This window comes from Ruditapes philippinarum, unplaced genomic scaffold (genome assembly GCF_026571515.1).
Source record: "Ruditapes philippinarum isolate M1 unplaced genomic scaffold, ASM2657151v2 ctg7482_1_1_1_1, whole genome shotgun sequence".
NCBI classification, from domain to species: domain Eukaryota; kingdom Metazoa; phylum Mollusca; class Bivalvia; order Venerida; family Veneridae; genus Ruditapes; species Ruditapes philippinarum.
The window spans coordinates 1-21,007 of NW_026866137.1; the positions used below are offsets into that span (position 1 = coordinate 1).

The 21,007-nt window shown below is 32.1% G+C and overlaps 2 protein-coding genes across 2 annotated transcripts; both read right to left on the minus strand.

Annotated features, from left to right (window-relative positions):
* Window positions 1-1,961: 1,961 nt before the first annotated feature.
* Window positions 1,962-7,044, minus strand: LOC132731439 (uncharacterized; the record flags this gene model as incomplete). The annotated part of the gene is made up of 5 exons (XM_060717619.1): window positions 6,857-7,044; window positions 6,190-6,270; window positions 4,024-4,185; window positions 3,425-3,500; window positions 1,962-2,122 (listed from the first exon to the last, which is right to left on the minus strand). Coding segments are annotated over exons 1-5 (556 nt in total), but the record flags the coding sequence as incomplete, so codon positions are not given.
* Window positions 7,045-11,668: 4,624 nt separating this feature from the next.
* LOC132731438 (uncharacterized) lies at window positions 11,669-19,627 on the minus strand. The gene is made up of 5 exons (XM_060717618.1): window positions 19,509-19,627; window positions 17,406-17,558; window positions 16,524-16,730; window positions 14,497-14,615; window positions 11,669-13,551 (listed from the first exon to the last, which is right to left on the minus strand). Exons 2-5 carry the CDS (start codon window positions 17,532-17,534, stop codon window positions 12,369-12,371), a joined length of 1,638 nt encoding a protein of 545 aa, XP_060573601.1. The 5' UTR covers window positions 17,535-17,558; window positions 19,509-19,627; the 3' UTR covers window positions 11,669-12,368.
* Between the last annotated feature and the right edge of the window lie 1,380 nt (window positions 19,628-21,007).

Here is a 21,007-nt window from a genome sequence, read left to right on the forward strand (position 1 = left end):
GCACCAGCTGCATCGGATGTTAACGCCGAAACATTTGCCGGCAATGTTGTAAAATACGGAGCGGAATCTGTAATATTCAACAAAAAAAAATTTTAAAAAAACTTTCAAATTGACGAAATGTTTTACGCGGCTCAGACAATCAAATATTTTATTTAATTCAAGTTTTATTGCATAAATATGTCTCTATCTCCCATGCACATATTTTGAGACGACAATGAAATTAACTAGTAAACATGGAGCGGTGATCTTTAGGTCAAGGTGCGTGTCTGTCAATCCAGGGATCATGGGTTCGAGTATGTTTCTTAATATGACACCAGTAATGGTTGGTTCGTAAGTGATTAATATAAGTTACAGGAACTTAAAACAATATGTTTAAAATACGCTGCGATTTTAAGAAATGTGATAAACCCAAATATGGAGCATGAAGTCAATGTTAAAGTTCATAATACATTCATGCAATTATTAAGTTTGATACATATTGGCAGATTTCAATAAAATGTTTAAAACTATATACATTTCTCATGAAATAATTGGTTTAATGTTGTGACGGCAATAATGTTTTACACCTACTACACTGTACAGCATATTATATCATAATCATAGTTAATAATACAACAAAGCTTCTCATTAGACATGTTATGATTGGTTTAAGTCTACAGTCACTACTAAATCATGCATAATACTTAATACACTAAGCACGTATTCTGTCTTATTCAACATGAGCTAATAGATTTAAGCGTGCAGTTACAATATCAAATTTCATTCAATACATTAAGTTTTACTTAATCATGCATAATACGTAGTCCACAAAACAGTATGAAATAATAGGTAATAAGAAGGCAATTACAACATCAAAATTTATACTTAATATATGATGATGTAATGCATAATAACTTAATATGCACAGCACATCTTCTTATTTAGCATGAGATAAAATGTTTAAGCGTAAAGTCATGACATAACTTTAACCTTAATAAAAAAGCAAAAGCAAAATATAATTTGTAAGAACATCAAGACAGTTTTCATTTTATATAAAAAATTTAAAAACATTTTGACATAAGAAAAGCTTAATCCATTGTTGTCTGGGTAATTTGCCAGTGGTGTTAATCAAAATGATGGCGAAAAGAATATATTTTGTAGTTGCAACTGCAATTACTTAAGAATAAGATTTATTTTCAGTATATCACATATGCACAAACACGGTTAAAGGCAATCATCATGCATATTTTTCATAACTCAAGATGATGCATACAAACATTTATGGACCATGTTATGAATATATATACCAAGGGTACACAAAAAGGGCAATTTCCAGCATGATTCTCATTTATTTCCATAATTGTGGCCCTTTTGAAGCAGTAACTATCAAAATACCGTTTCTCGTATCACAAAATTGGTGTACATCTATTATTCATTGTAATCTCATAATATTTAAATATAATTCATTACATAATTGTTATAATTACACTCTTACGAATTGTAAATAAATATTTTATGAACTTAACGCAAACAAGGTGAATTGTAACAACGTAATGTTCGACGTTTGGTGGAAGATATCATTCCGGCGATAGACCGTTTTAATGTTACCAGCAAAATCCTCTTAACTCAGAACAGTTGATTATATTCCCGGAAATCCAGATTTATTCTGATTGCTGAATCCAGGTTTTATATTATATATAAAATCAAAAACGTATTGTCACTAATTTGAATTCAGCAGTCAATTAGATTACGCCTTACATCTTGAGATTTATAAATATATATTGACCAATCAACTTAGTTTATTGGTGATGAATTAAAACAATATGTGTTCGATCATCCGCTACTTCCAACTAACAGCTATAAATATAATAATGTCGACAGATGTAAGTGCACTGGTGCTTAATAGGTATGTACGTTAAAGAAATAATGGTAATATGGCTTATTCCGTTTAATATAACAAAATATGCAAAATGGAAACCTACTTGCTCCTAGAGTCACACCAAAATGCCATTGCTGTCCATCTACGAGAGCAGTTGACCACGTGTTCTGCGCTCCAAGGTTGGTTTTTCCGGCACTGCTAACAATACCCATGGTATACGACGCGTCTGTCTCGAATCCGACAACATCAGGTCCAGTTGAAGACCTGAAATTAAAAAAAAACTCTGCTAACCAAGACCATATGTATAGCAAACGTTGGTTCTTCACGAATACAAATAGCCGGACGAAGGAATAATTTGAAAATATGATGACAGATAAAGAAATTTAAGAAAAAAATTACTGCTTACTTATGAATAACTAACTTATTTTATATTAGGACGGCTGGAGATCTAATTATAATCATATTAAAACATATGCTTCAACCGTGTCGTTTCTACCGTATGTCTGTGTCGTTTGTACCATTGATTAATACTAATAATCGACTGACTGTCTTTCATATATACATTTATTATGAAATATAATCTCTGTTTATTGAAAGTTTTTGATGAAAAGGAATATGGTTTCCATATGAAGTAATCACCAAAATGTGTCACTGTCATTGCAGTGATACGTATTTAATGAATGTTTGGTGCATATACCATATTAAGAACTTATAAGGTAATATACAGTCTGCCCAAAAATGATATACCTAGATAAATCTTTTGTTATTGTTGGCAAATATAATCTTGAATATGAAGGTCTTGTTACTATGTGTAGATGAATTTATTATAAAGATGTTTATTTGTCTCTAATATTACTTATATTAACTAGTCTCAAAATATTTGTTTTTCAATTTGTGAAAATCAAACAAACGATTTTCATCAATACATTGTCTGTCGCTCTGTAAGCATAAATAAAATTGTAAATAATGAATAACTTGTTGATTTAAATAAATATCGAATAAAATTCGTGGAGGAAATTTGGTTTATGTCGTAGATGTCCTTATTCAAGGCCCCCATGCTACATAGGACAGTAGCACTTTAAAGAAAGAAAACATTCGAAAGTAAATTGATATAGATCCAATTGCAAGTTGCGTGAATATGTATACAAACATGAACAGCATGAAGCATTGCACAATATTTAAAAACAAATTACAATATATAACAATGTTTGAAGATCAAATATTGATTTCACAGCATGTTGAAAGATAAAAATTTTGCCATACCTATGTTAATTAGAACGGTACAAAATCATATAGATTTTGTTATGATATAGATTGATTGATTAATTGGTTTGTGTCATTGATTGATTGGTGTGATTTGATTGGTGTGATTTGATTGATTGATTGATTGATTGATTGATTGATTGATTGATTGATTGATTGATTGATTGATTGATTGATTGATTGATTGAACAGCTCTACACATTCATATTTATTCGCGTGTGTGCTTGAATTGGTCATTTTATGGTATGAGGAACCGTTACATAGCAACACAGTATGATACAGAAATGTATAAAGTATGCCTACCATCCGAACAAGTATCCCTGCTGAACAGATATAGGAGCAGCTGGAGCTGCACTAGGCGAGGAACCAGCAGTTACTCCTGGAAGTATAAAAAAGCTAAAAATAGATTCTTACATGTCACTACCACATTCGTTAAAGCAATTTTTTTTCGTTATACTCGTCATCAACATCAGCATCACAATCATAATTCTCATTATTATTACTTTGAAAAGTATTGCTATTATTATAGTTATCATCATCATCATCATCATCATCATCATCATCATCATCATCATCATCATCATCATCTTCTTCTTCTTCTTCTTCTTCTTCTTCTTCTTCTTCTTCTTCTTCATAATCTTCTTCATCATCATCATCATCATCAACATCATCATCATCATCATCATTATTTTATTTTTTATCATCATCGATAGTTTATCATTATTATCACCATTATAATTATCATAATTATTATAGTTATTAGTAATCATTATTTTATTCATAAATTTTATTGTTTAAGGGGGTGGCTTTTTTTTATTTTCTTATGACAATCTTTTTAAATAGTTATAATTATTTTATTACTTTCATAATTATTTAAAAAAACAAGAGCATGTAAATATTACCGGAGAATAAAGTTTCTCCCACGACTTCATACGTGTCTCCACCAACCGGTTTCCATATCTGAGCAGTGACGTCACCGCTGGCTGCCGCGCCGAAACTGAAACCGGAAACCACCCCACAGCACGGTATAGCCATACTGTCGCCACGGAGAAGATATGACGTTCCTTCAATACAAAAAAAATCTCATAAGTTGTCAACTCCGACGCTTTATAAGTTTTCATTAACATGATTAATGAGTGCCATTTTTTTCATCCGCTTTATATAGATTTATTGAGTTTTAGGCCTATTTTGGCAGTGTTTGAACAATATGGCGTCGTTAAAGCAGTTTATGGAGTAATACCAAAGCCATCACAGCACCAATACCAGAATCATCTCTAACATCATCATAATTTACATATACATCATCAACAACACCATAATAATCATTAAAGTGATCTGGTCTATGATCATCATTGTCATTATCATCATTTTATCATTAACATCAACATATTCATCACGAACAGCATCAATATTACAGCCATCATCATCATCCTCATCATTATCACAATTAACATCGTCACCATCGCCATTTTAATCATTACCACAAGCAACACCATCATTATCATTATCATCATCACCATATAATCATTACACAATCATTATCACCACCATCATCATCATCAATACCACAAGCATCATCATCATAATCATCACCAACATCACCATTATAATTATTCCCACAAACATCATCATCACTACCACCACTATCATCATCATCATTATAATTATCATCATCATTTAAACCACTGTTATCATCATGTTCATCACCACCATCATTGTCATTGATATCATCACTATAATGATATCACAATCATCATTATAGACACTATTGTCCTCGATGAAATTACAATTGTTATCATCATTTTTACTTTGACAAAGATCATAATCGTACAATCATTATGATAATTATCATTATAACTATGATGATGATGGTCACCAACTATAATCAACTTTATTATCATAATTACATGTATATGTAAAAAAATAACTCTTTTTTTATTTCATATAAAAACAGTAGCATAATCATGGTTACTATCTTATTTCGTCATCATATCATCATAAGCATCGTCATAATCATCATCATCATCATCATCATCATCGTCGTCATAACAATAATCATAACATAACATTTAATCATAACAATAATAATTATTATTATTAACATTTACGGCATCGAAATTCAATGCTATAGGAATGTACGAGTACCTTACAGACATTCAATTTTACAAAACGTTTATCTTATAACGGGTTCGACAAATCAAATGATATGCCTCTCTATTGAAAATGATGTTTTAAAAGTACAAGTGTTCGTCTGATAACCATCTTTACACTATTGAATTTTTCTTTTTTGATCTCTTCTATAGAGTATACTTTCCACCTTTTCTCTCTTATATATATACAATATCATAAAAAAGCTTTATTGTACCGGTATTGTTGAGTAAACGTTCAATATTTCAATACATATATAAACATTAATGTACCTTCATTGTTGGCGTAATGTGTTCAGATTAGATAAAATGCAGTTTTTTGAAAAATTCTTAATGTATAATTTCAATATTAAGGCATGACCGAATTGTTTGATCGAGTTTAAATCAAATATGGTAGTTTAACGAAACTACGAGTACTGGCTTTCTTTTCTTTATCATTCAATCAAATATGATGTCAAGCTCACTGGCTAAAAAACCCGTTGATTGTATGGATATGTAAATATTATAAGGTTATTGTATATTGTTGAGTACAATACTGAATTCTATTGGACGAGTACACAACTTTCAAACCTATATTGTACGAGACGCTAGCCGAGTCTGATATATATTTGCAGCTGTGTACCAGTCCAATAGAATCAGTATTGTTCTCAACCGTGTATATTAACATCTTTATTTCACATTTCTAAAACGTTAGCTTCAAATACTATATTGAACTGAATCAGATGTGAATTGTTGAACCTGAAAGTGAAAATGAGAGAGACTAGATTGAGTACATTTAACTTAAATGATAATGGATATAAATGAATACCGTTTGCAAGCAATGTTTCAAAACACCCCTATCTTTAAGTGGTCTTGTTTAAAATAGCACTACATATTATTTATAAACAACACATAGAAGTTAAATGTACAAAAATCACATACCTGAATTAGACCCGGCCGTAGTTGCTGCGCCATTTGGTGCCGCCTCCCCCAAAGTTTGTCCGGTACAGCTTGGTCCCTGGCCTTTGTACAACAACAACAATTACATGAGTTAACATAATCCTTTAGAGGAATTAAATATCTTACTTTTTTCGATGATGAATTGCAAGGTGGTTTTTTTTGTTTTGTTTTTATTATTATTATCATAAATTTTTCTCAGTGTGGGTTGGTGTCTTTTTGATGATGATGAAAGAACTTCTTTTCGCCATCATCAATGACATCAAATAATCATCAAATCATCATCATCATCATTTCCGTCATCATAATCTCTACTATAACTTTATGTTATTCATTTTTCAAGATTTGATTCTCGTTTCAAAAGCTTATACACAGAATTCTTTACAAATTTTCTAATCTACACGTATATATTTCGTACATGCCAAAATAAATGATAAATATGCGTTTTTTTTTATTTATTTATTTATTTATTATTCCTTCATTCATGAGGTTTGGAATTTATGAGGTTTGGAATTTAGATTAGTTAAAAGAAAATAAAAGAAAAATTCTACGAAATTTGGATTTCTTTTGTCACAAAATTAGCATTTTAGTACTAGTAATTTACCAATTACATGAAATAATGAAATTAATTATATTTAATTCAATGACTTACCTTGGATAAAAACAACTACATTGATGAATATGATGGTTAAGCTAAGACTTGTTTTTTGGCACATTTTCTCCAACATCTCCAAACAGTTTTTGTACTTAATTCCGATTTTTGTTCACATTCTTACCTCGCGCACAATAACCTTTGTTTCACATAATGTAAATAGCATTTATCACATGTTTATATTTTATTTCAGAAAGATGTGTTGTTTAAATTTTCTTTAAACGTATGTACTCTTAAAAACAAGTTCAATAGACTCGTCAAAACAGAAACATCAAAAATATGTTTTTTATAAAGAGATATACCCGATACACGAAACTTTCTACTTCCTAATTAATTGAATATTAAAAATTTGTTTAGAAGAAGAAAAAGAAGAAGAAGAAGATAAAATGAATATAAAAATGATGTTGTTGATGATGATGATGAAAAAGAAGAACAGTAAGGAGAAGAAGAAGAAAAAGAAGTTGTAGAAGAAGATAATGATAACGATGATGATGATGATTATGATGATAATGATGATGATGACGATGAAAAAGGAGAACAGGGTGGAGAAGATGAAGGAGAAGAAGAAGATGATGATGATTATGATTATGATGAAAAGGAGGAGAAGAAGAAGAGGAGAAAGAAGAAGAAGATGAAGAATAATAAGAAGAATAAAAGAGGAAATAAATAAAGGTATAGAGACTTCAGCGTCTGCGACTCATTTTACAATTAAGGTAAAACTTAATGTCGTGTTGTATGGCAATTCGTAGTAATTCTAACGTTTATCAATTGAAAATTGTCGTAAACACGACGGTGCCTTGTGGCAGCACTGCTGACTTGAATCCTGAAACAAAGAATTTAGATTTCTTTCATAGACCAACCAGGGCACTGTAAACGAAACGACATGCAAACGATTATATAAAATATACTCATTGTTAAGTTGAATATCCTATATTTGTGCGATTTTTAACGCTTTTCATTGATGGTTATTGTTCCACTAATAAATCATTACTTTGGGCAATTGAACTGACACACAAATTATTGGTCCAGACTTGCCTAAACTGGTATATTCTTCTTATAAGACAGCAGTGTAAAGGTCATACGCCGACATTAGAGCGTGATTGTTTTCTTGGTGAAGGTAGACCTTCATGTTGCAACCCCACCCCCACCTCAACAATCCGTACGTCATTTCAGGGGGACAGGGGATGTTCGGTCAATTACCTTCAATTAGGTCCCTGTTTTCAAGAACTAAATATGTTTATTTATGTTTTAATGGTAATTGGTATCTGTTGTTATAAAACGTAATTTAAAGCAAACTTTATAAATAATATAAACTATTAAATGTCTATATACTTGTAACAGTGATTTCTTTAAACAATTGAACTCAAGATGAATATCATCAAAATTATTTTTACAACCTTCTAAACCATGACATAAAAGAGATCACTAGGCAAGAAAAAGTTATCGCATGTAAAAGTTAAATTTCGGTCGTACACCTTTAACTTAATGCGTCAATGCAATTGAGTCTAATTAATTTACCGTAAGTTTTATCCATTTAACCCGCATGTTTACTTCTTTATATTGATAAAAGAAATAAATAAATACTTTTCATAAACATTTCGCATCGCATCGATCCATCCGTCAAATAGTGATAAACAAACAAGATCGATAGCTTGCAAAGCCATGATAGTGATTTGCATTATTTATTTATTTACGATGTACATGAGTGTGGCGAATAAAAAAAAAGTTATAAATCTATAGACATCTATTAAGCTTTGAATATTACCATTTCTCTTTAAGGATAGCGAAGTATCAATATAATAATATACACCCTAAATGGTCACATGTCAAATCTAAATATCATTAATATATTATTGTGATAAATTTGAGACTTTCAAAACACTGTCATTGCAAAATCAAATTTAAAGTTTATATTCATTTTTATCTTATTTTGTTTCAATAAGATTCAATATAGATACGTCAAAGAAATACGTACGTTTATTTGAACCATAGTACGTATTTATGTAATTTTAAAAGCAAATTATGCGTGCGTCTGTTAGGGATTTAAAGCTAACGGGGAAATCATGACAAATTAATATTTTCATAGAAATAATGTACAGTAAAAAAAAGTCATCTGAACTGTAGAAATTCTAACCGAACGTCAATAAATTAATAAAATGATTTGAAAAGTTAGTGCATTGGCGGAGATAATATAACAGTTTGAAAAGAAAAATGAGTTTAATTAATATATATAAAGGGTGAAATTTACATAATTATATGTAAATACTGTACATATTAGCTATCGTGTATCGGACTTCCCTATAATAAGACATTTTAATTCAAATTTCTCAAAATACTCACTTATATTCATGTCAATTTTAGACAAATTGACATCAGTAAGCTCTCTTTTTGTATCACTCTAAGTTTTTCATAAGTAATATGATGAATAAAGGCATCTTTGCCAAAATTTTATTGTTAAAATTAATTTAGTGTGATTCAGACAAGATCATTTTTTACGGTGTCGATTACCCTGGTCACTTTTCGTTTCTTATTTAACGGCATAATAAAAACCGGGACAGGCTTCTGATCAAACAGAGCTATATGAGTCGTGTAACGACAAAACCAACATAGTGGGTTTGCGACCAGCATGGATCCAGACCAGCCTGCGCATCCGCGCAGTCTGATCAGGATCCATGCTGTTCGCTTACAAATCCTATAACAAATAGAGAAACTGATAGCGGACAGCATGGATCCTGATCAGACTGCGCGGATGCGCAGGCTGGTCTGGATCCATGCTGGTCGCAAACCCATTATAATGTTTTGTCATGACGCGGCTCATATTATATTTACGGTACGAAAAATCCAGAAAAATCCCAAATGTTAACACTCTTTTGAGAATGACATTTCTTCAAATAATCATTAAATCATTTATGAATAATTAACCACCGATGGTGTATCAACTACTTTTTTTACGAAGGAGCAAGCGTCCGTGGCCGAATACTTAAAGTCGTTGATTTTAAACCACTTGCCCCCTCGCCGCTATTGGTTCGAATCCCGATAGGGACATTGTTTTCTTTCATGTGAGAAAGCTATCCAGCTAGCTGACGGAACGCCGGTGATTCTACTTGGCTGTCCACTTCTGTCTGAAATAATACACAGATGAGCACCTGAGGTATTTCTCTATAAAGCTTGAAAGTCCCAATATGACCTCTACTGTAACGGTGCGACGTAAACACCAACCAGACTGATAAAGGATGATTTAAATTATAAATATTGATACCATCCTAAATATTTGTTTTGTAAATCATTACAACGAAATTTTCATACAATTTATTTCATTATTAAAATTTACAGCAGCCGTGTATATGAGTTATATTAACGTTTCAATAAACCAATGAGAATCGACGTTACAAACGGATGTTGTTACAAACTATTCATTGCTGTTTAAATTAAATTAGAGTTAATATATAATTTTGTGAAAAGTAACGTCAAGAAATCCCGTCAAATACATTAATCCACCATACTCTTCTAATATTTATGAAAAGGACTAAATCTAATACGAACTTTGATGGATGAACCACCTTAACTGTTATTAATCTCTTAATTTATAGTTTAAAGGTATACAAAAAGCTGATCAATTAATAAACAGCCTGCATTGAGCAAGCAGGGACACTGGATTATGTTACAGTATTCACGTTTCAGCAATTCATTACAACAATCAAAATAAAGGTTTCACTCATATTCAATAACTTTATTTAATAATACAATCCTTTTGAATTGCTAATAAATCTGGTGTGTGTGGGGTGGTGTCATGTTCCAATCTGAATTCCTCGGGGATTATGCTCCGTAATATGATATTATAAGGGAACAGCCGATGTCTTACGATTATTCACGATGTCTTACGATTATTCACGATGTTTTACGATTATTCACGATGTCTTACGATTATTCACGATGTTTTACGATTATTCACGATGTTTTACGATTATTCACGATGTCTTACGATTATTCACGATGTTTTACGATTATTCACGAACCTTTCACTGTTTAAAGTGGATTGGCCTACAACGTATGATAAGTACCAACGTAGAATCTTATCAAATACCTATGTCCACTGTAAGTTTCTTTTATTCTTGAAACGGACACGTGTTAATGACCAAATCCTTTATGAACTTTTGTGGATTTTTTTTAAATAATGCAAAACAATATAAAATAAGAATGTATAATTTGGATATTCAAGATTATAATGTATGCATTGGAAAAAAAACGTTGATGGAATTTCAAGTGATTTTGTATGAACATTTATACGATTTATGATAATATTTGCTCCAAGAACAATTTTATTATCTACTATAATGTATACATGTTGGCGTTACACTATAAGTGGTCATTGAAAAAGTGATTCTTTTCTAATTGTAAACAGTTATTATTTTGGAAATGTGATAAATAGAATATTATATTTGGCATATAGGTAACTTGTTCATCATTAAATTTATTGAATTGATGGATAAAATAATATTGTATCATAGTCTGGAGACCTTTCTGTTGAAAATGTGTCAGAGTTAAATCGTATACATATACATTGTACATGCACAGTGCGTTATTAGTTACCCGCACTCCAGGGCATGCCCATTGATTGGCTCATTTTTGCTGGGGTTTACTAATTGTGATGGTAGAGAAAGGGAAAGCGATAGAAATATCATATTCAGATGTTCGTTTATTGAATACTTTTTTCTAGGGTTTCATATTGTGACAACAGGGAAAGTGTTTTAATGTTTGACTATGACACAAAAGAGAAAGAACATCAAAACATCTGGTTAATACTCTGGGGGGGGGGGGGGGGGGGGCTACGCCCCCTCGTACAAATCAGAAAGCTTGTGGTTTGATGCTCTTCCTATTGCTTATGCTAGTATAATTTTACTCAACTTATTTTATCCAATATAAACCTATATTCATTTAATTACCTCTATTTCTCTCTATTTCTGTCATACTATAAGTGCCCAACAAATGTAAATAAACTTTAAAATTACTAACAAAATGATGTCATTTTTAACAGACTTGATAAGTTTAAACTTTATTTGGAACAGCCTGATTGTTACAAAACTTATTTCACTCCTAACCTAACCAGTGCTGGTTAAACCAGGGTCTTTCAAATAGAAATTTGAAAGATCCTGGTAGAACCAAAAGAAAATAACTCCAGTAATGCTTAAACATTCAATCCTTCTGGTTAAAGGAATACATCTTAAAATATTTGCCTGTATTCAAGACCACTTCATTTAATACATTTTCATTATGTATTTTTACTATACTTATAATATTTTTTACAAAGAAGTTCTATTCTAATCTTATAAAATTTATCATTATTTATTGTAATAAGTAACAGTTAAAAGAAAAAAACATATAGTACAAAAGTTAATAGTTCCAAACAAAACAATCAGCTAACAGCAAAAATAGAGCATTAATTGTTCTTGTTCAATTTTTCAAATATTAAATATAAAATTTCTTAAATAATAATCTATTTACTAACATAACTCTAAAGTTCAAAGTCTGCATCATCCAATTCTCCTGTAGTAAATACAGGGGCAACATTTTCAGTTTCATCCAATTTACTAATGTTACCTACATCACCTCTCCTGTCACCTTTTTTATAACTTAAACTATTCTCATTAAACTCCTGTCCAACTTTAAGTTTAGCTACAGAACCTTGAGTGTAAGTCTTCTTTTTATTATCAACGCTAAACTTGTCCTCACACTCGGTGCCAATTATTGCTTCCCGTTTCGATTTTTTGCCACTTAAAAGGGAGTTTTCTTTCTCAGCATCTTTGGGACTTTCACCAGTTTGCCGATCATATGCAACTTTAACATTATGATCTGGTCCAAAATGATATGTCCTTTTAGATGATTTATTATGCCCTTGATCACGTTGATGGTCAACACTGTGTGTAAGTTTCTTATAGTTGTTTAAACCAGTACATTTATTGGAGGTTCCAGCTTCAGAATGGTTTGCAGTATTTTCAGTGGCTAGAAATCCAGACCATTTGGAAGAATTATGCAATGGTTTATCTGCACAACTCTTGAATTTGCCATCAGGTTTTGTTAGACTTGTGTCACTTACTTCCTGGTTCAACTCATATAAATTATCATATGCTTCTTCTAGCTTGACTGGTACCGTTTCATTTGGGTTTTCAATTTCTTCTGGGTCAAAGGTCAAATAAGGTCTTGAATCGTACAATTCGTCAGGTGGTATTTGAGAGGAGTCTGTTTCATCATCATGTGAAGATATATCATTCTCAGCAAACATTCCCCATTTTGAATTCACTGCTGTATTACTATTTTTATTTCTATTATCACCATGAGCTTTATTTCTATCAGAGGTAGAAGGGTGATCACTAGTGTTGGTAATATTTTCAGCACAAACAGTCACAGTTGTCTCCCTTTCCGTGAAGGAAGAAGAATTATTAACTAAATAATTGGATCCTTCTTTCCTGGCATATTCATTTTGAAATGTGTTAAATTTGTCCGGTAAATTATATCTGTACTCAATTTCCCTTCCACTAAACATGGACCTGTTTTCATACTTTTCTAAAAGAGAATCTTCAGCTGCTATCCTGTCCATATCAGAATTTTGGTAATCACTTGGGTCATCATCATCAATAAAATTTGTGAATTTTCCCCTCTTATTGTTCAGTTTCTGACCAAGATCAGGATTCTTCTCCCTGGAAGAAACAAAAATGGTATGTAAAACAACACCGAGCTTGTTCTCCCTCGTGAGGTAAAAATATGGTATTTTAAACTGCTATATTAATACAAATAATGACCAAATTATAAAAATAAAACAAATATATTTGTTTGTTTGTTTGATTGATTGGGTTTTACGTCACGCCGACACAGTATAGGTCATTTGGCGACGTTCCAGCTTTACTGGTGGATGAAGACCTCAGGTGCCCTTCCGTGCATTATTTCAGGCACGAATGGGTACCTGAGTAGAACCACCGACGTTCCTTAAGCTAGCTGGATAGCTTCCTCACATGTGAGAATCAAAAGTCCCTGTCGGGATTCAAACCCACAGAGGTGAGGGGCAAGTGGTATAAGTGTACAGATGTATATGATTGTTATTTGTAAGATAAACATATACATATAATTACATGTTCACTGTTTCATAGTGTTTTTCATCATTATTAACGTTTTGGCAGATCCCAACCGATTTTTTAAGATGTAAGTAAAGAAGTTATATGACAGGGCCTTTTTCCAGTCATTTTGGGAAAAGGGCATAATTTGAAGAAAAAAATCAACATTTTGGAAAATTTGAGCAATTTAAAAAGTTGAAAATCTACCTCATACATGACTTTAACAAGTATTTAACAAATGTATGGTCATATAACCTGTCACTTTTCAAGAAATAAGTCAAAACAGTTCAGTTTTCCTACAAAGTTGAAACAGTTTCATTTTTGTGGTGCTGTTGCTAGGATTTTTTTTTGAAATTGGGAAAATGAGGCTATTTGGATTGGGAATGGGGCCTTATTTTGGCTTTTGATTATAATTTGAAAATGCCCAGTGATGAAAAAATAGAACCTAATGAAAAATCATTGTTCTAAAGTCATACTCAACAGTCCATATTTTATTTAGCTTAGCATGAATATAAAAAAAAAACTTCTGTAAACCTTTTCCTTTTCCCAGCTTGCTTGATTGTTTGTGCATCAGTGGTGAATCTACCTTCATCATCATCATCATTTACAGTGTTACTGCTATTCTCCTCTACAAACATTGTCCATTTTGTTCCCTGGAATTTTTAATGATACAAGATCATTAACAATATTGAACAATTCCATAAAGCATTAAAATGACATTATGCCCATTTTTAGCTCCCAAATTGAGCTGAATAAATAAAACATTTCAAAAGATTCACTTTTACAATGGAGAATGGCCAATAATTGATAATTAAAAATGTTTAGGATAAAATTTACCTGTAAACAATCTTAAATTAGACAAAAAATGCCCTCTTTTTTTTTAAAAAGTGAATGCTACCGATACATTCTAAATGATATTGATAGAAATTTCTGTGGGCTAGGTTGATTATTGATTATTTTTGAATAATAAAATGTAAAATTGAACACAATTATGGCAAAATGTCAAGTTTGACTTTTACCTATGAAACTGTACTGGCAGATCATTTACACTTTGTCACTTAGTTTAATTAATTGTAAATCACCAAAGATTAAGCAATCAAACAAATGGCTAGGGAGTTCAAATCAACAATGAGATATATATACACATATTAGTCATAAAGATTCATATGGAAACAGCATGTAGAATGAACAAATAATCACAGATCATAACAAAACACCACTTGTCAAACATTCAAATAAATGAATCACCAACATGTACTTACAAGGGTGACATTGTCACAAAATATGCCCGTCACACAAGCTTTAGGTGGAGATGTGTGGTAAGCAAGTTGGTCACTACACATATTTTCTTATTTTTTATCTGAAATTATACCACTATGTGTGACTTTAACCTTGGTTGCAGGGACCTGAATTTTATGCCCGACACTCAGCCTTACAATGATGTAAAAGAGAAATTACTTTGGAATGGGGCCTTTAATCGGTCCTTGGTGATGGATGAAAATGCTCTGACTCATTCCAGTTTTGAATTTATTCTACTATATACAGTTGACTCTCAATAAGTCAAAATCGCTTTACTCAAAATTCCGCCTTAGTCGAATAATTTCTAAAGTCCCGTCAAATTTCCTTCTTTATCTTTGTATTTTAACTCCGCTTAGGTCAAATTTTGACTTACCGAGACTCCTGTTTAGTCGAAAAGAAAATTTGGTCCCATCAATTAAAGTCCACATATTTTCATCTCAATTAGTCGAAGTGTGAAAACAGCCGACTGATCAAAGGTCGGCGACATCAAGGTGAGATGTTGTCACTCGTGATTTACACGTTTCATAGTAATTTTTAATTGCCGGTCATCATGTATTATTAACACGTCGTAAAAGTGTCTTTAATCCGTTTCGAGACTTAATTGGTTTTAACAGTTAGATAACTAAATTAAAATTTAATTACATTTCTTTAAAAAAGTTGACTCGTGCCAGTCTGACGGGTGTTAGTCAAATAACAGCCTAGTCAAATAACAGCCTAGGTATTGATGTGTTAACAACGTAAATGATATTTGTATAATTAATGTTCCGTTATATTGCATACATTAATTTGTACTTCCGGTTCACGATAGTTGCTAATTTCGTTTTCTTCCGATGATCAATTAAATCAAATATAATTGTGTGGTTATGTTTCACTATTAATATACATGTATTAAATTTTGAATGATATATTTTTGTTCATTTATAATTTGTAGTTGAAAGTGATTTACCGTCATTTCAATGGTTAAATATTGCAGCATTGCCGCTAACAACAATAAGAAACCTACTTCTTTGCACATTCAATCAGGTACATGTATATACATGTACGAAGTCAACGTAATGGCGGTAGTTCCACGTTACTCGAATTCCGTTTCTCTCGAAGTAAAATACCTAGTCCCTTGGATTTCGAGTTACCGAGAGTCAACTGTATTTAACTACATTTTCTTAAAATTACACTTACCCTTACTAATTTTCACTGGCCATTGGCCACCAGGCCATTGCTAAATTTGATGACTGATTTAAGTTTGATAAAATGTTTATACTTACTTTATTTTGCTGAGAAAATTCTTCAGCTTGATCATAGTCATGAAAGTTTTGACTTCCTCTATATATCTGTTTGTTTTCGTTATCATGGGGATCTGTTCTATCATATAATGATGGTACCCTTTCTGTTTGTTGGTCAAGGTCAGCTCTTAATGTGTTCAGTCTCTGAACATGTTGTCTACACTCGACACCGGTTCCTCTACCGTAAACCTGAAATATATTTTATAAAGGTATAAAACTATATCTTATGAAATATTTTCATAAAAATATTTTCATAAAAATTCATCAATGGTACAATTATATTGTTTCCATAATCTAATATGATTGATTATTGTAAAAATTGATAAAATGTCTCTGTTATTTAACACACATGAATATAATAAAACATTCAGGGACATAATATTATTAGAACTGATATTTAAAGTAGGATATTTTTATCCATATAGTGATGATTTCGTACATGCAACATTCACTTTTATACAAGCATTTTGGAAGCGTTTTTTTTTCAAAATTCAAACAATTACTTAACATAACTATAACATAGCTTAACATAAAATAGTTCATCATAGAACTAATTAACCTATTAATAGCATTCAGCAACAATGGTATGGAACAAACCTGAACTATTATCAAACACACACACAATCTACATTTTGTGCAATACATCTCTAGAATTCACAATGCTAATAGATGGGTCATATTCCCAAATATTGAAGTAAAAATCCACCAATGTGACTTGAAAATATTTGTCAGTTCTTTTGATTTTTGAAAGTTACTTTGTGGTTTTCACTTACGACAGTTCTTGTTCTCAATATTTTTAAATAAAATGTTAAGCATTTATTAAAGGGTCTGTTGTAAATTGAGAAAGAAGTTATCTAGTAAAACCTTTTTCAATGACTGTTTTTCTCCACACATCTTGCAGGCCCATTTTGTTGTTTTCTTCACTTGATGAACTTGAAATGTCTGACAACTATAACACTGTACAACATGGAACTCCTGAGGCATTTTTATCATCTCATGTATGCCAAAGCATTTTATCTGAAAGAGAAACTCAAAATTAACAATAGATTCTAGTTTTTAAAACATACATAAATATATCCTAATTAATTCAGCATAAACAGTTTAACCCATAATACAGATTTTTTTCCATAGTGTTGGAAAAAAAGACATCGGCAATTGCCCATCCAAAAATTTCTTTGTGTGTCTTTTTCTCTGAGTCAAAGTCAAACAAGTGTAGTTAGTTACCTTAATTAAAATAAACACAAATACATGATTCACTAAATATCAATATTATAATTTAATATATAGATACTTTTAATATGAAATAACAATTTGATGTGTAGGCAGTGTTTTTTTTCACCAAAATATTCGGCGAAATTCTCCCCATTCCCCACCCAAAATAGTATGTTTTTTTCCCCCCTCAAAGCTGAAATTTCCCCCTATAATATGGCAGCCCAAGTTTGCCTGCAATAAATATCATTTTTTTGCAACTAACTGCCGAAAAATGCTTTATTTTATGCCTGTAAGACTTACTGTTAAGCAAGGTTTTTCATATAGGTAAGGGGAGCTACTCCTGGTATCCCAACAAGTTTATCATGTGACACATCAATATTTTAGATCCGTATAAAAATCCCCCTCCTATTGCATTTTTCCCCCTCCAATGGGCACCGACCCCCTTCCCCCAAAAGTGAAAAAAAAACACTGGTAGGTTATACCAGAGCTTCAGTATCTTTTACTAAAAACTATCAACCTGGATACACTGAGAAGAGAGCAAGGTGCTAGTCGCATTAATTTGACCTAAAATATGTTTAATCTAATTATATTGGTATTCATGTAATCTTACATCCATACTATGATTTGATTTTCTTTGGACCGGGCAGTCAAGGATAACCTACGAAAGTGCAAGCACTTATTTCCAGTGGGGTCCTTACCTAAGCAGACTCTAGAGACAGCTATGAGATACAAGGGAATCCGGGAACCCTAGCTCTTATTGAATAGATTCCTTGGTTCTTTTACATGCCCAGTGTATAGCACTGATACATGCGAGGATAACCTGGATTTCTTACCAGTACACCTCTAGTAAGGTGGGTAACACTGAAAGTGTTTCTGAAAAATCCCAAGGGTGTTACCCAGGATCGAACCCAGAACCTCAGGAGTGACAGTCAGTGGTCTTACCAACTGAGCTATCACGACATCCGAGTACGAAAATTATGGGTATGCCTGTTCTTGGTGTTAAAATTTTCCACGTTGGATTTGTGCATGGATGATGGAATCAATGCAATATATATTTTGCATACACCAACATTGAGCTGAACGGATTACCATGCACCTGTTGCGGAAGAAAACTTTAGATTGAGGAATACATCCATTGACACATAAATAACCGAGGTATATCGAGTGAAAAAATATGAGTTGTTTCCCTTATCTTCAAGTAAAATCAATATCTCTAATTAATGCTAAAACAATACAAATTTAGCCAATTTTACTGTTAGTGTGGGGCGATTAAATGTCCAATTTTTAAATCTATCACACCAATGAAAAGCTTGTGATATTATTAGCTTGTCTCAGTATATAATTCAACACATCATTTGACAGTATCTAAATTTACGGTTAAACAAGACAGACCGTTTCACATTCAATTTATGCTGTGAGATACGCAACTGTTTAATCTTTAATTCTTCTGATAAGAATAGCCTGTCATCAGATATCTAGTTGGAAACTGTCAATCGGAGTATTTAAAAGTTACATACATGTAGAATCTTTCTTAAAATACAGGCAAATAGGATTTTTTAATATATGGATATAAAATTACATGAATAACCAGACTTATCATATATTAGATCAAATCAATGCGACTAGCATCTTTGAGAAGAGGCAGAAATACAGAAGTATCTGGACTTGTCTTAAATGCCATATCCGAAGACTACTGCACTACAAATATACCGCATATTGTTACATAGTCCAAATATATTTTCAATTTTTCATTACCAAAAAAAAGCGATGTGTTTTTACACAGGAAAGGATAAAAATCTTTAACAGGTAATTAGATAAATCTAAGGATATTATGAGATATATTATAATCTACCGCCTTCTTTCAAAATTATACATTTTCACGTTACAGCGATAAAACGCTCACCGTTTCAAGTAGGTGGCATGAGACTAAATGTGTCGTTTTGGTTACTTACCACAAAATTATTTTTCTCCTTCAACAAAATCAGGGTAGACGCTGAAATGCAAATCCATCTGACTAAAGTTTATATCTTCTTATGTTTACTGTCAGACTGTACTATGTAAATAAATCATTGCGGAATATAGAATTTCATTTAATCACCCTATTCACAGGCATCATTAAATCATGGAACATTTATCCGTCTAAAAGTAATTGCTTAGTTTAGCCACAATATAAATAATATGAAAAAGGCAAAGCCTCAAAGCGAGCTCGATGTACTTTTTACATGAAATAGTATGAAGTAATCGCTCATTTTTATTTCAAATGCAGTGACAAGTGCGTGTGACGTCACACGTACTGGCTCCGCCCCTGTCGTGAAATGAATAACGAGTTTTGAAAACGTTTATAAAAATTTGTTTATTTTATTTCACTCTATAATTTTTCAAGCGAAATTAAGATTATTTAAAGTGAAATAAATGTAAAACTTAAAACGTTTGCAACAGTAGTATGGAAATGATTGCGAAGCGTTCCCTGAGCCTGAGCAGGATCGGGATCGGGGATTAGTTACGTAATCGATTAAGGATTAGTTACGTAATACAATAACAATACGATAACAATACAATAACAATACAATAACAATACAATTAAAATACAATTAACATACAATTACGAATACACAACTTATTTTTAATCACATTTGCTAATCCCATTTGAAAGGGAGATGATTATCCCTTAAAAAAATAAGTATAGCTTTAAAGTGCCATCAAAGATGGCGGAGTGTTTAATAAGCAAACAGTTCGGCCGAGATTGAATGGAGGCATTAGACGGTATGTATTGAAATGTTTTTTCAAGACACATCCAAACAACAATGACCAATTGAATATTATTAGTATTAACATTCACGCTAATATATTGTCTGTCTGCCGGGCAACAAACTAGTATATGGCTAGACTGAGGTTCAGGTTTTTCGCATATATCTAAAATGGACACTGTTGAGAACGGGAAAAGGTTAGGGGGTCGGATGCTGGACGAGGAAACCGATTTGCACGGCGACCTAACAGTGGATACACGCAGCTCTTCTAGTGCTTACGTAGTTTGTGGCGAGAGAGTGCCAAAGAACAAAGTGACGTTTATTGCTCAGATTATTGCAATATACATAATAATAATAGTTTCGGCGGTCAATCTTTCCATCGACGGGGGATCGAGGCAGGAACTGTGGATAGCGCTGCTTAGTTCCGCCGTTGGCTACGTGTTGCCAAGCCCCACTCTGAAGTTTAGGAGACCAAATCAAGCGGATGTGACAAGAGATGGGACTCAG

Excerpts from the sequence above, each read along its gene's own strand:
- LOC132731438 (XM_060717618.1), bottom strand. The coding sequence starts at position 17,534 with ATGATAAAAATGCCTCAGGAGTTCCATGTTGTACAGTGTTATAGTTGT. Across the intron at positions 14,616-16,523 it reads AATTTTCTCAGCAAAATAAA|GGAACAAAATGGACAATGTT; the intron begins GTAAGTATAAAC and ends TAAAAATTCCAG. Across the intron at positions 13,552-14,496 it reads CAAGCTGGGAAAAGGAAAAG|GGAGAAGAATCCTGATCTTG; the intron begins GTTTACAGAAGT and ends TGTTTCTTCCAG.